Source organism: Leptonychotes weddellii, chromosome 3, assembly GCF_054177405.1.
Source record: "Leptonychotes weddellii isolate Sample4059 chromosome 3, ASM5417740v2, whole genome shotgun sequence".
In the NCBI taxonomy this organism is placed as follows: Eukaryota; Metazoa; Chordata; class Mammalia; order Carnivora; family Phocidae; genus Leptonychotes; species Leptonychotes weddellii.
Genome location: NC_138371.1, coordinates 31,095,906 through 31,108,669, shown reverse-complemented (window position 1 = coordinate 31,108,669; position 12,764 = coordinate 31,095,906). Strand labels below are relative to the sequence as shown.

Sequence of the window (12,764 nt, the reverse complement as noted above, 5' to 3'; positions counted from 1 at the left end):
CCAGTGACCCTCTCTCAAAGGTCACTGAGGGAGATTTTTGTGATCTGACCTAGCTAAAAAAAACCTCATGTGTAATGCTCCTACATCCAACCTGATCTCTTCTGATGTGTGTGACAGGCAATCCCAGAAACACCTGAGCCTCCTCTCCTGAGCTACGAGGAGACCTTGTTTCAGTGGTAAAAGACACCCTAACTCTGTTTAGATTTAGATTTCACAAAACCCAGGAATTAGTTTCCTTGTTCTTATTATTTATAAGTACCATTAAATCCATATTTGAAAAGACTGATGTTAATAACACATTAACATCTTTTTGTAGTTCCAGTCGCTCCCTTTCCAAGCCATCCTCTACACTAATTTGTAAGTTTTTTTAAAAAAATAGAAGTTTGCAGATGTTATTTCTTATGTTAAAAGCTTTTAACAGCCTTTTCTCTTATTATTTGCTTCTATATAATCAATACCTCATTTGCTTTTTTGCTAGTGATACTGTACTCCATTCATGCAGTTGCATTTTGTTTCTTTATGTATTTAGTTCATTCTAAATCTGCATGAATGTCTTTTTTTAAAGCTTTTTTTAAAAGAATATTTTTTCAATAATATATTTTTTTAATAATATTTTTAATAGAAAATAGAATTTTAACTTATGTTGTTTGGGGATTGTTTTTATTAGTTTTGTTTTTGTTTTTTACCATTAGCATCTCCCAATGTTGGCTCATGCAGTTAATTTTTAAGAAAATTTTTTGCCCATATTTAAAGATTGGGACATAGGTAGGATTTTAATTTTATTTTTGATTCGATGAAAAAGTTTTTAAAAAACTTAGAGTAGATAAGAAAATATAGAAAGTTTAAAAGAAATGTAACATCATAAATTTAGTACTGGGGTACCTGGGTGGCTCAGTCGTTAAGGGTCTGCCTTCGGCTCAGGACATGGTCCCAGGGTCCTGGGATCCAGCCCTGCGTCACATCTCTGCTCCACGGGAATCCTGCTTCTCCCTCTCCCACTCCCCCCTGCTTGTGTTCCCTCTCTTGCTGTGTCTCTCTCTGTCAAATAAAGAAAATCTTTTAAAAAAAACCCACAATACTTTCTTTTGAAAAATCAGAATATCTGACCACATTGATCCCATGCTCTTGTGTGGAATGGGTCCACCCCACTCAATCCCCTACATTTAGGCTGATGCCAATGACCATTTATCACCGTGCTTGTTTGTGTGGTTATTTTTCCTTATGTTCAGGCCACTTCACTTGCTTATATTGCCTGCACTGTGGGGATTTGAATTCTGGTGATTATTTAGAGAAGGTGGCAAGAATCATCAGAAACTTTCCCCAAATCATAGTTACAGGGAAGATGATTGAGAAGTGGAGCAGTGGGGACACACATAAGAGAAAAGGTTTTTGGAATTGAATCAATAAATTATCATTCTTGCTAGCTAAATGCCCCTGGGGGACAAAAGCTAAACTTCAAAGTACAGTCAACATTTAATAGGGAGAAGTTCTTCAGATTAGTGTTTTCATAATGAAATACATAAATGTGGAAGAGAAAATAGTACAATGCCCAGAGAAAGCTCAGATCCAGATACAGAGAACATCACCTTTCATTGAAGAGTCTTGAAAATCTGTATAATTGAGATGAGAATTCAAACATTCCCAACCACTTAGAAGAAAGCAAATTGTGAAAAGACAAAAGTAGAACCAAGGCAACCCAGGAACTAAACTCATAATACACACTTCTCAAGTAAACCTCACCAGAGTTCTCAAAGTCTACAGAGATGGTGTTCCTACCATCTTTTGTACTGGAGAACAACTTTTCTGCTCACAATTCTTGTTTTTCATTGCTGTATTCTTCTAAAGTGTCAGAATCATCCTCATAAATAGAGGTTGACTTCCCAGATCGTTCTTCATAAATTTCTTCATTCTTGGCAATTATTTTTTGCCTATAAAGAAAGAGAAGATGTATCACTATAGACTCAACGGGTAGAAGGGCCTCTACGATATCTGGGGGGAGAGAAACATGGTTTCATTCTTTCACTGGGGGAAGTCGCACACATTACTTGCAGTGGTTTTGAATTTAGTGAGATATGATATTTATGTTACCAAATTCCCAGATGAGGAATATTCTTCTGAGGGGAAACAGAGTATGCCATCCCAAAATACGCTACCTTGCATATTGATTAGTTTGAATTAAAGTTACTTAAGCCAACAGCCAGTACAAGAAAGATACTCTGACCCTCCTTTGTCCCCCTGAAAGCAGGAAATAAAATTACCCGCCCTACACAAGAAGGTAAAGAGACATGCTTCTCACCAGAAACAGGGAATTTAGGGCCAAGGAGGCTGTATAAACAGACCTGTTACTTCCTCACTCATTTACCACCCCGAGCCCAAACTCCTTTGTCTTGTCAATTCTTTACAGATTGTCTTTTTGTCTAAAAGGTATAAAAGCTGCCCACTTTGGTCACTTCTTTGAGTCTCATATTTTTATGTGCTCCTGTACATTCAAAATTTAATTTGTTTTTCTCCTGTTAACCTGTCTCATGTCAATTTAACTATTAGACCAAACAACCTACAAGGGAAGAAGGGAAAAGCTTTACTCTCCTATACCACCAAATCAATGCAATGAATCACTTGCCTTTATTAAAATATTGACCAAAACTTATCTCAGTGATTTAAAATGCATCTTCAGGTAACAGTATAATTTCTGACCTAAAGTTGATTTCCACAGGAAATAAATGCAGCTGTATCTAAGTGTAAAGCACTGACACCTAAACCCCTAAACTCTCAGGGGACACGGTAAAAACTCGGAGCTCACATGTGTTGTCATGACAGTTTCCAATCATTCATTCAACAAGTATTTATTATATATCTACTATGGATTCCAAGCATATGACATTCTGGAAAAGGCAAGACTACAGAGACACTGAAAAGATCAGTAATTGCCGGGAGTTGGGAGGGGAAGCCAAGCATGAATAGGTGAAGGGCAGAGGACTTTAGGGATTTAAAATATATACACAGAACTGAATAAACTCAGAGACCCTCAGATAAATTTCATGTGCCGTTTTACGTTAAAACTAAGACGTAGGTAAGAGAGAGGAGTCTAGACACATTCCCAACACCACTTCAGATGAACTGTCTGACCTTCGCAGGTGATTTCTGTGGCCTGGCTCTGAGTGAGTATCTCCCTCCTGAAAGTCCCTGTGCCTTGACCTTATCAGGGAATACCTGGGTTCATCTTCATCTATTCCTCACCCAAACTCCCTCCCACTTTCTAAGGATAACTCAGCCATATCTTTTTGAGCAGTGTCCTTCATACCTTAGATGAATGTTTTCTTCTGTCAGAAGCTGTATGGTATATTTAAAATTTTCTTCAGCTTCAGCAAGCTTGATCTGGAACATTTTCTCCAGATTTCCCACAGTAGCTTTCTGAAGGACATATAAATTTTAATACCCATCTTTCCCAAACCAGAGTCACCCAGAGCAGAGCTATATGGTAGAGCTGCCCAGAGACCTGGATTCCTCTGCACAACTCCCATCCCCACTCCAGCCAGGACTTGCCTCTCTCTGAAGTTCCATCTGGGTTTGGTAGAGGGTTGTGTTAAGTGTTTCTAGGATAACAGCTTGTGTATTCAACTCTTCCTCCATGACCTGTGTAAGAAGAAACTGTTTCAGGACAACATGACAATATCTACCCATTTATTCTCTTCTGCAGGGTACCTGGACTAGAAGGTGAAGCATCAACTTTAGCAACTCTTTACACTGTTCAGTCACTTCACCCTGTTAATTCTACCTCTTGTATGTCTTGCCCATCTATACTCCCCTCTGCAGACTCACTATCACTGTCTCAGATCCAGCCCTCACCGGGGCTTGCATGGGTTGTCACAATAGCTACCAATCACTCATTCATTAAACAAATACTTATTATTGGAAAAGGCAAAACTACAGAGACAGTAAAAAGAGGAGTGATTGCCAGGGGCTGGGAGGGGAAGCAAGGGATAAATAGGTGGAGGACAGAGAACATTTAGGCAAAGAAACTACTCTGTATGATATTGCAATGGTACATGGCATGCTGCATTTGATGCATTCGACAAAACCTATAGAATGTATAACACAAAGAGTGAACCCTAAGGTAAACTATGGACTTTAGTTAAAAGGGATGTATCAATAATGGTTCATCAACTGTAGCAAAAGTACCACACTAATGTAAGACATTAATAATAGAGAAAATTGTATGTTTGCGTTGGGGGAGGATATGAGGAATCCCTGCACTTTCTGCTTAATTTTTCGGTAAACCTAACATTGCTCTAAAAAAAAAAACCAGTCTTTTAATTAGGAAAAAAAAAACCCCTCCTGTTGTAGGCACCAGGAGTATTATGATGAACAAGAAAAATATAATTCCTACTCTTATGGATGTACATTCTAGTGAGGGAGATGGAAAAAAATAAAAGTTAATAAAATAATTACAATAATAAATTTAAAACAAACCGAGGATAAGATAGAAGATGCAGTGTAAGTGCAGGGAAGGGACAAATGTGGAATTTACATTAGATAGATGCTGAAGAGACTATAAGAATGAACCAGATGGGTCTCTGCTTTCAGGTGTCAGCTCCGTTTAACTCCTACATGTCCTCAGAGCTCTTCCCATGGGATAAGCATCCTCCCAAGATGTATAGACTAGAGAGGTACCATCACTTACTGCAACCACATTGTACAAAGCACTGTACCAATTCACTTAGCATTCTTTTATTCACTTATTCACTCAAAAAATCAATTGGTAGTCACTGAATGTCTTGATGTGCCAGGAATGTTCTAGAAACTGGAGATTAGTGGTAGAGAAAACAGACAAAAATCTCTGCCTTCATTGAGTTTATCAGGTTAGACAATTATAAATCTGTATAGAAAAATAAAACAGGGAAAAGGAAGTGTTGGGTGGGTTGTTAAGCCTTTAAATAGAGTGGCCCCTCAGAAGTGGCATCTAAGCAAAGACCAGAAAGAGGTAAGGAAGTTAGTCATGTGGATATCTGGGAAACAACTTCCTAGGAAGACAGAATGTCAACTGCAAAAACCTCAAAGTAGAGGATCCTGGTGTGTTAAAGAAACAGCAAGGGGTCCAGTGCCACTGGGGTAGCATGATGGAGGAGGGGAAGATGTAGAAGGAGATGAGGATGGGGGAAAGAACCATGAGCATGGAGCAGGTAGAACAATCCTCAGGGTCAACACAGGACTGGGAATAGTTATATTCCCACAAGCCAGAGTACACAGAGTATTGGGTAGACTACTCAAAAGGGTATTATCTCTGTCAGGGGGGCGGATTAGCCTTAGATCAAAGACTGCTTTAATTCTGCCTAACAAAGCTTAAAGGTAAGGCTTGAAAATATCAAACTGTTTCTAAGTAACTTAATGGCATCCCAGAACAAAGTACAACTATATTTAAAGGAATACAAAGATATTCAGCACCCAAAAAGTTGAACTTCACAATGGTGGTTGTCCAATAAAAAATTACCAGGCATGCAAATAAGTGGGAAAATATGGCCACAAATGAGGAGCAAAGTCAATTAATAGAAACAGATCCAGAAAGGAATGGTAGAATTAGAAGACAAGCTCAATAAAGCAGTTATTATAATACACTGGGTCTTCCTTGTTCCTTGTTTTGACCTATCCCTCTACCATGCAGGACACTGAGGTCTGTTTACCGAACAACGATGAAGCCTTGCCTAATCTCTAAGATATCATTCCACGATTTTATAACGGCTAGTCTTTTCCCAAACATGTCCATTTTGGATCCAAGTTAAATTCTCTGTGAAAGAAAACCATGGGTTTGAACAGTTTCCCTTCAGGTGTCTCCCACATGGAAGTGCCATAATTTGTCCCAGAAGGACAGAATTCTTTGAAGAAACTGTTGGACATGAGGCACACTCAGAATCTTAAGGAGAGGCTTGGAGTTAGAGTTCCCAGGGGCAGTATTGTAATTTTTAGAGCTTAAAGGAAGAATTTGGTATTTCAGAAGTCAAGACTCTTGTGGTTTGAGACTTATTAGAAATGGAAGGCATTTGACACTGAAGATCACAAGCATATTGCTTATATATTTCTTCAAATCGTTCTAAAAAGATGCTAAGGGCTTTGTTTTACAGATGACTTTGTATTATAGTTCTAAAGTTCTTTTTGACCTGTTGAATCCAGCAAACTCAGCTTTAGGGCCTCCCCCACCCTTTTTTTTGGTTTTGGAAAATTATCATAGATTCCATTTTTTGGGAGTACATAATTTTATTGATGCATTTGTAAGATGCTAATTCCACAGGAAAAATGAAAAAACTTACCTGTTTGGTCTTTCTTAGCTCCTCTAATTGTAAGGTATCCTTTTCATGTTGTTTCAGTAGCTCCTAAAAATAATTTTATTTGGAAAGGGTCAGCATTGGGGTTTCTAGTACTTCTTTCAGAGAATTAAGAAAGCCAGAATAGGATTCTGGAATATCATATTCACCAAAGTTTAGATATTGGTATAATGAAGCACACATTATAAACTAATGACATGACATGTTGAAGTTAAATTTTGAAAATCTTACTTATGTGCAACCTTGGTAGGGTTACTATTGTTGAATATTGTTAACATTGTTGAATATTCTGTTCTGCCACAGATTGATCTTTATATTCAGTACAATCCCAGTCAGAATACTTTCTTGACAAACTAATTCTGAAATTTATATAGAAATGTAAGTGATATAGAAGAGCCAAAATAACCTTGAAAAACAAGAGCAAAACTGGATTTTTACTCCCTGATTTCAAACTATAGTAACTGAGACAATGGTTGTCTTGACCTAGGTATGGACAAAGAGTTCAATGGAATAGAATGGAACAACTAGATATCTATACAGAAAAAAATGGCCTATGACCTCTACCTCACTCCATACATAAAAATTATTCAAAATGGATCATAGAGGGGTGCCTGGGTGGCTCAGTCGGTTAAGCGTCTGCCTTCGGCTCAGGTCATGATCCCAGGGTCTTGGGATCGAGCTCTGCATTGGGCTCCTTGCTCAGCAAGGAGCCTGCTTCTCCTCCTCCCTCTACCCCTCCCTCTACTCATGGACACTCTCTCTCTCTCTCTCTCTCTCTCAAATAAATAAATAAATAAATAAATAAAATCTTTAAAAAGAAAACAAAACAAAATGGATCATAGAACCATAAAAACTAAAATTATAAAGCTTTTTTTTAGAATAGAAGATCTTCAAAAAATATAAAAATAAATAAAATAGAAGATCTTTGTATTCCTGGACTAGGCAATAATTTCATAGAAAGGACACAAAAAGCTGTAACTTTCCTGTAAAAAGGAAAAAATTAATAATTTGGCTTTCATCAAAATAAAAAACTTCTGCACATCAAAAGATAACATGAGCAAAACGAAGAGGCGAACTACAGGCTAGGAGACTGTGTTCGTGACACATGTACCTAACAAGGAACTTGTATCCACGTTACATAAAGTACTCCTCCGTATCTATAATAAAGATAAACAATCTAAGTTTTTTCAAATGGCAAAAGACTTGAACCAGCATTTCACAAAAGAAGACATATAAATTATCTGATAAGCATATAAAAAAATTGCCCAACATAATTAGTCACCAGGGAAACTAAAACTATAATGGAATATCACTTTATACCCATTGGAAGGGTCAAAATAAAAAGGATGCCACTTAAAAAAAAAAAAAAAAAAAAAAGGGCGCCTGGGTGGCTCAGTTGGTTAAGCGACTGCCTTCGGCTCAGGTCATGATCCTGGAGTCCCGGGATCGAGTCCCGCATCGGGCTCCCTGCTCGGCAGGGAGTCTGCTTCTCCCTCTGACCCTCCCCCCTCTCATGTGCTCTTTCTCATTCTCTCTCTCTCTCAAATAAATAAATAAAATCTTTAAAAAAAAAAAAAAAGGATGCCAATACTAGTTGCTGATGATGTGGAGCAACTGGAATTCTCATGTTTAAGACGCAAGAGTAAAATGGCACAGCTACTGTGGAAAGTGCCTTGGCAATTTCTTTCTTTTTTTTTTTAAAGATTTTATTTATTCATTTGAGACAGATATAGAGAAAGAGAGCATGAGCAGGGGGAGAGGCAGAGGGAGAGGGAGAAGCAGACTCTTTGCTAAGCAGGGAGCCCGATGCGGGACTCGATCCCAGGACCCTGGGATCATGACCTGAGCTGAAGGCAGATGCTTAACCATCTGAGCCACCCAGGTGCCCTGGCTTGGCAATTTCTTATAAAGTTAAACTATAACTACCCTAGAAACCAATAATAACACTGCTAGGTATACACCCAAAGGAAATGAAAAATTGTGTCCACAGAAATACTTGTACAAGGGTGTTTACAAAGCCTTTATAAAATAGGGAGGACAACAAATGGAAACAACCTAAACCTCCAAAAACAGGAAAATGGTAAACACATTGTGGGATATTCCTACAAAGGGATGCTAATGGGCAATAAAAAGTAAGAAATTACCGATATAAACAACAAATGGATAAATTTCACAGACATTGTGTTGAGGAAAAAGAAGCTATATACAAAAGAGCATATACTGCATGATTCCATTTATATGAAGCTTAAAAACAGGTAAAACTAATCTATGGTGGGGGGCGCCTGGGTGGCTGAGTCGTTAAGTGTCTGCCTTCTGCTCAGGTCATGATCCCAGGGTCCTGGGATGGAGCCCCGCCATCGGGCTCCTGCTTGTCTGGGAAGCCTGCTTCTCCCTCTGCTACTCCCCCTGCTCGTGTTTCCTGTCTCGCTGTCTCTCTCTCTCTGTCAAATAAATAAATAAAATCTTAAAAAAAAAACAAAACTAATCTATGGTGGTAGGAATCAAAATAGTGGCTGTCTTGGGGCAAGTTTTGAGGGAGAGAGGGCTTAACTGGGAAGGAATACAGGAGTGATTTCTGGGTTGATAAAATGCTCTAGATCTTTACTTGGGTGTTAGTTACATGGATACGTACATTTGTCAAAACTCATCAAACTGTATACTTACGATCTGTGCATTTTGTTAATTGTAAACTATGCTTTCATGAGAAAGAGAGTGAGACACAGAGCAGCATTTACAGATTTATAGTCAGCGTCGCCGGAGAGAAAATAGGAGAGAGGAAAGGATGCATGCGGATGATCAAATCTCTCCCCATTAGAGGAATTGCTCCTTCTTATTCAGATGTCTGAGCCCTCCAGACCCCAGAAGCGCTAGCCACACTGCATACATGCCCCATATCCTCATTACTGTCTTGCTCAGTTATAGTGAATGCCAGAAATGGGATTTGATTGGTGAAATTAGTGGTTTTTTAATTAGCATGATGATTGGAAATGGGCTCTTAAAAATGGCATATTCAAGGTAGATAGTATTTTAGAGGCACAGTCCACTTTGCAGGAAAAGAGTACAGGAATCTAACAAAACCTGTAGGCTGTGCACTCAGGAATGGTGTCTAAGACTTGACTCTTAGATAGTCCTCTGCTGCTTAGGAGGTGCCCTGGCTGCCTGAGGCTGACTCCAGGAGTTGCAGAATCCTATCCCTGTGAGGCCTTTGTAGCTACCTCTGATGAATCTTTCATGGACCTAAAAGCTCAGAGAGCTGGTGGTATAACCACTTGGGGCCTGCTTGCTAATGCAGGTTTGTTTAGTGAATGCCCATATGTCTGAGACCCGTTCCATGATGACCTGGTAGCAGTAACAAGGTGGTGGGGGAGTGATGAACAGGAGCAGCTCAGCCTCACCCCCTCGAACTTTGAGGTAGCTCCTCCTACTCACTCAGAGCTATACGTGACCAAACTTGCTTAGTTTAGTTTGCTCCACTGCCCTTTCTCTTCAGCTCCAGTCAAGGATGAGGAGGAACATTCAGACACTGGGGTTTTGGCAAAACAGGGAATTTCGGGTTCTGTATGTGTTTAGCGTTCTATTATTCCCCGTTAATTCAAATTTTCATTCCACCATAACCCTGTGGTAAGACCGTCTAGATAAAGACAGCAAGACTGCCAGTCCACTTGGATACATTTCCAGGGAAGCTGGAAAAGGAGGAATATGCCCACAAAGACAAAAAGCTCGCCTAATTACAGAGACACCCCTGGGACCGCGATGTCTCAGCAAGGCTGCACCTTCAACCCCTCACGTGCATGGGGCCTAAGTTACCTCCTTCTCTCGAATGAAGTTCTCAAAGACGGCACTGTAGGAATCATTTATTTTCTTCTTTTCTTCTACTGACTCTAACTCAAACTTTTTTGTCATTTTATGTTCTGTGGAGGTGAGAAGAAATTACACGTATGAGGAAATGTGGGGAAAGCAGATGCGAAGGAAACTCCAAATGTTTGAAGATAATAGAAATTCCAGACTGGGTCAAACTCAAGGTCCTTTCAGCCTGGCGTTCGGTTTCTGATGTTTACCTGGAGTGTGAGAGTCAGGTGAACATGGCGGTGGTTTTCAGGGATGTCAGTCATATGGGACTTACCCCAATGTCTCTGATTTTTCTGTGTATGTGTAATTTATTTTAGATCTCTTGCTTATTATTTTGTCCATTCTCACCGCCAAAGTAACCAGTATGCTTTCTTCGATATCCTTACCTTAAAATACAGCTCTTGGCTAATGTGATGCCTCCAGCATAAATATTTATTCTGTACTTAGCCCTGGGGTAGAGATAGGCTTAAACTGTTTCTGGCGCAGGGGAGCCTGCCAACAAAGGCCCAATACCAAACAGGGGTTAGTAGGGGGTAGAAGGAAGGGGTAAGGGGCTGACACAAATTTCTTCTGCAGCCTCATGGTGCTGGGGATGGATAGGGAGGCAACCTCTAGGCTCACAGGATGGGTCTGGGCTGAGCTACGTTGTGCACAGCTAAAATCTGCTTTTTCAAAACTGAGTGAACATCTTAACTTAGATTTTGACAACATGGAATGAGTATAGTGTGGGTAGCTAGAAGTCTGGAAGAAGACAGGGTCATGCTACACCAGGGTCCTAGCTAAAGCCTCAGATAGGTGCAGCTCCGCATTCCTTCCCTCAGCTTAATGCCAGGGTCTTCCTGCTGCCTCTGGCAGTCAGAGTCCCCAGTGGGGTGGGAATGGCCTTGAGGATCAACTTCCCCAGGGGGTTTCTGCATTTAAATGAGTAATTTGTTGAAATCAAACAAATCTGATACGAATTGGGTTGAGGCAGGATGCGGTACAGGTTTGTCGAGGCCTTACTCCTACCTCAACCCATCCTCTAGGTCAGGGAGCAGAGTCTCCGTAAATTCGTCTCTCCTTTTTCCATTTATGAAGATGCTCAGTGTGGGTAGAAGGCTCATCTATAGATCACTTTCTATGATCCAAACTCTGTGCTAGGTGTTGGAAATATTAAAAATATAAAGTAATATATAAATGGATCAAATCAACATGTTGTACATTTTAAACATATGCAATGTTATATGTCAATTGTATCTCAAAGATTGAGATCCTTTTTGGGGTGGAGGATGTGGGAATCCAGAGGCTCTCAGTATAATCGATTGTGCTGTCCCTCCCCCAACAAATGAATATTTGAAACTCTAATTCAAGAACATCTTTTCTGGAACTTTGGGGTCACTTGTATCCATGTAACAAGTCAGCACTCCTACAGATGTCCTAGAGCTTGCTCCAGCCCGTGATGGCCAAACTTGGAGAGTGAGCTTTGGAAGGTACAGGCTTAGACCCTCAAGTGGCTGAACTTTATAAAGACTCCATCCTGGGGGCGCCTGGGTGGCTCAGTCGTTAAGCGTCTGCCTTCGGCTCAGGTCATGATCCCTGGGTCCTGGGATCAAGCCCCACATCGGGCTCTCTGCTCAGCGGGGAGCCTGCTTCTCCCTCTCCCACTCCCCCTGCTTGTGTTCCCTCTCTTGCTGTGTTTCTCTCTGTCAAATAAATAAAATCTTTAAAAAAAAAAAAAAAAAGACTCCATCCTGGTTGTCACCTTCTTGAAAACTCCATGCACCTCTGATTCAGGAGTCCAGCCATGTGGCCGTCACCCTTAGTGGATCCAAGGCTGCCTTTCTAGTTGAGACCAAACTTAATGGCAGGTTTTTTCGGTGCACGTGCCATCAAAAAGACAGAAATTTCTGTACTCACTTTGCTGTAGCAGGATCTTTTCCCGCTCCAACTTCTCCTCCTTTTCCCATTCTGCCTTCTTCTTCGACCACTTGTCCTCCATTTCATCATAAATGCTGTCCTGTGGAGGCACAAAGGCACCATGAAGAAAAGGGTCCTTTTTTTTTTTTTTTTTTAAAGATTTTATTTATTTATTTGAGAGAGAGAGAATGAGAGAGAGAGAACACCTGAGAGGGGATAGGGTCAGAGGACGAAGCAGACTCCCTGCCGAGCAGGAAGTCCGATGTGGGACTCGATCCCGGGACTCCAGCATCATGACCTGAGCCGAAGGCAGTCGCTCAACCAACTGAGCCACCCAGGCGCCCGAAAAGGGTCCTGAAAAAGGCTGCACACCAGCTCCAGGCACAGCATGGGGCCCTTTGCAGCTTCCTTCACCTGGAATGCTTGCTAGCAGTCCCTCTGTGGGTGGCTGGTGGCAGCAAATTCTAGCCCAGCCCACCTGCGAGCCTGCAGAACCCTCAAAGTCAAGGGCAAGCTCTGCCTGGTGTTTGTCCCACTGGAACTGGGTTTTCTTTGAGGACAGGTAGGATTCTCCTGTTGAAGATTCACATGTCAGCTCCCTGAATCATCAATCACTCATCACTAGCCCATGGAGAAACAAGGGAAATGACTAGTAGTTAATTTGAACACTTAGAAAACAATGGCATGTTTTTCAGAGTGTGT

At 40.7% G+C, this 12,764-nt stretch overlaps 1 protein-coding gene across 1 annotated transcript in view; it reads right to left on the bottom strand.

Annotated features, from left to right (window-relative positions):
* Positions 1–743: 743 nt before the first annotated feature.
* Positions 744–12,764, bottom strand: part of FLACC1 (flagellum associated containing coiled-coil domains 1) — a 30,317-nt gene continuing 18,296 nt past the window's right edge. The window contains exons 10-15 of the mRNA XM_081815316.1: positions 12,063–12,162; positions 10,125–10,228; positions 6,303–6,365; positions 3,540–3,633; positions 3,302–3,407; positions 744–1,928 (exon numbers count right to left, since the gene is read on the bottom strand). Coding sequence (XP_081671442.1) covers positions 1,808–1,928; positions 3,302–3,407; positions 3,540–3,633; positions 6,303–6,365; positions 10,125–10,228; positions 12,063–12,162 — 588 coding nt within the window. The 3' untranslated portion in view covers positions 744–1,807. The remainder of the gene's footprint in view (positions 1,929–3,301; positions 3,408–3,539; positions 3,634–6,302; positions 6,366–10,124; positions 10,229–12,062; positions 12,163–12,764) is intronic.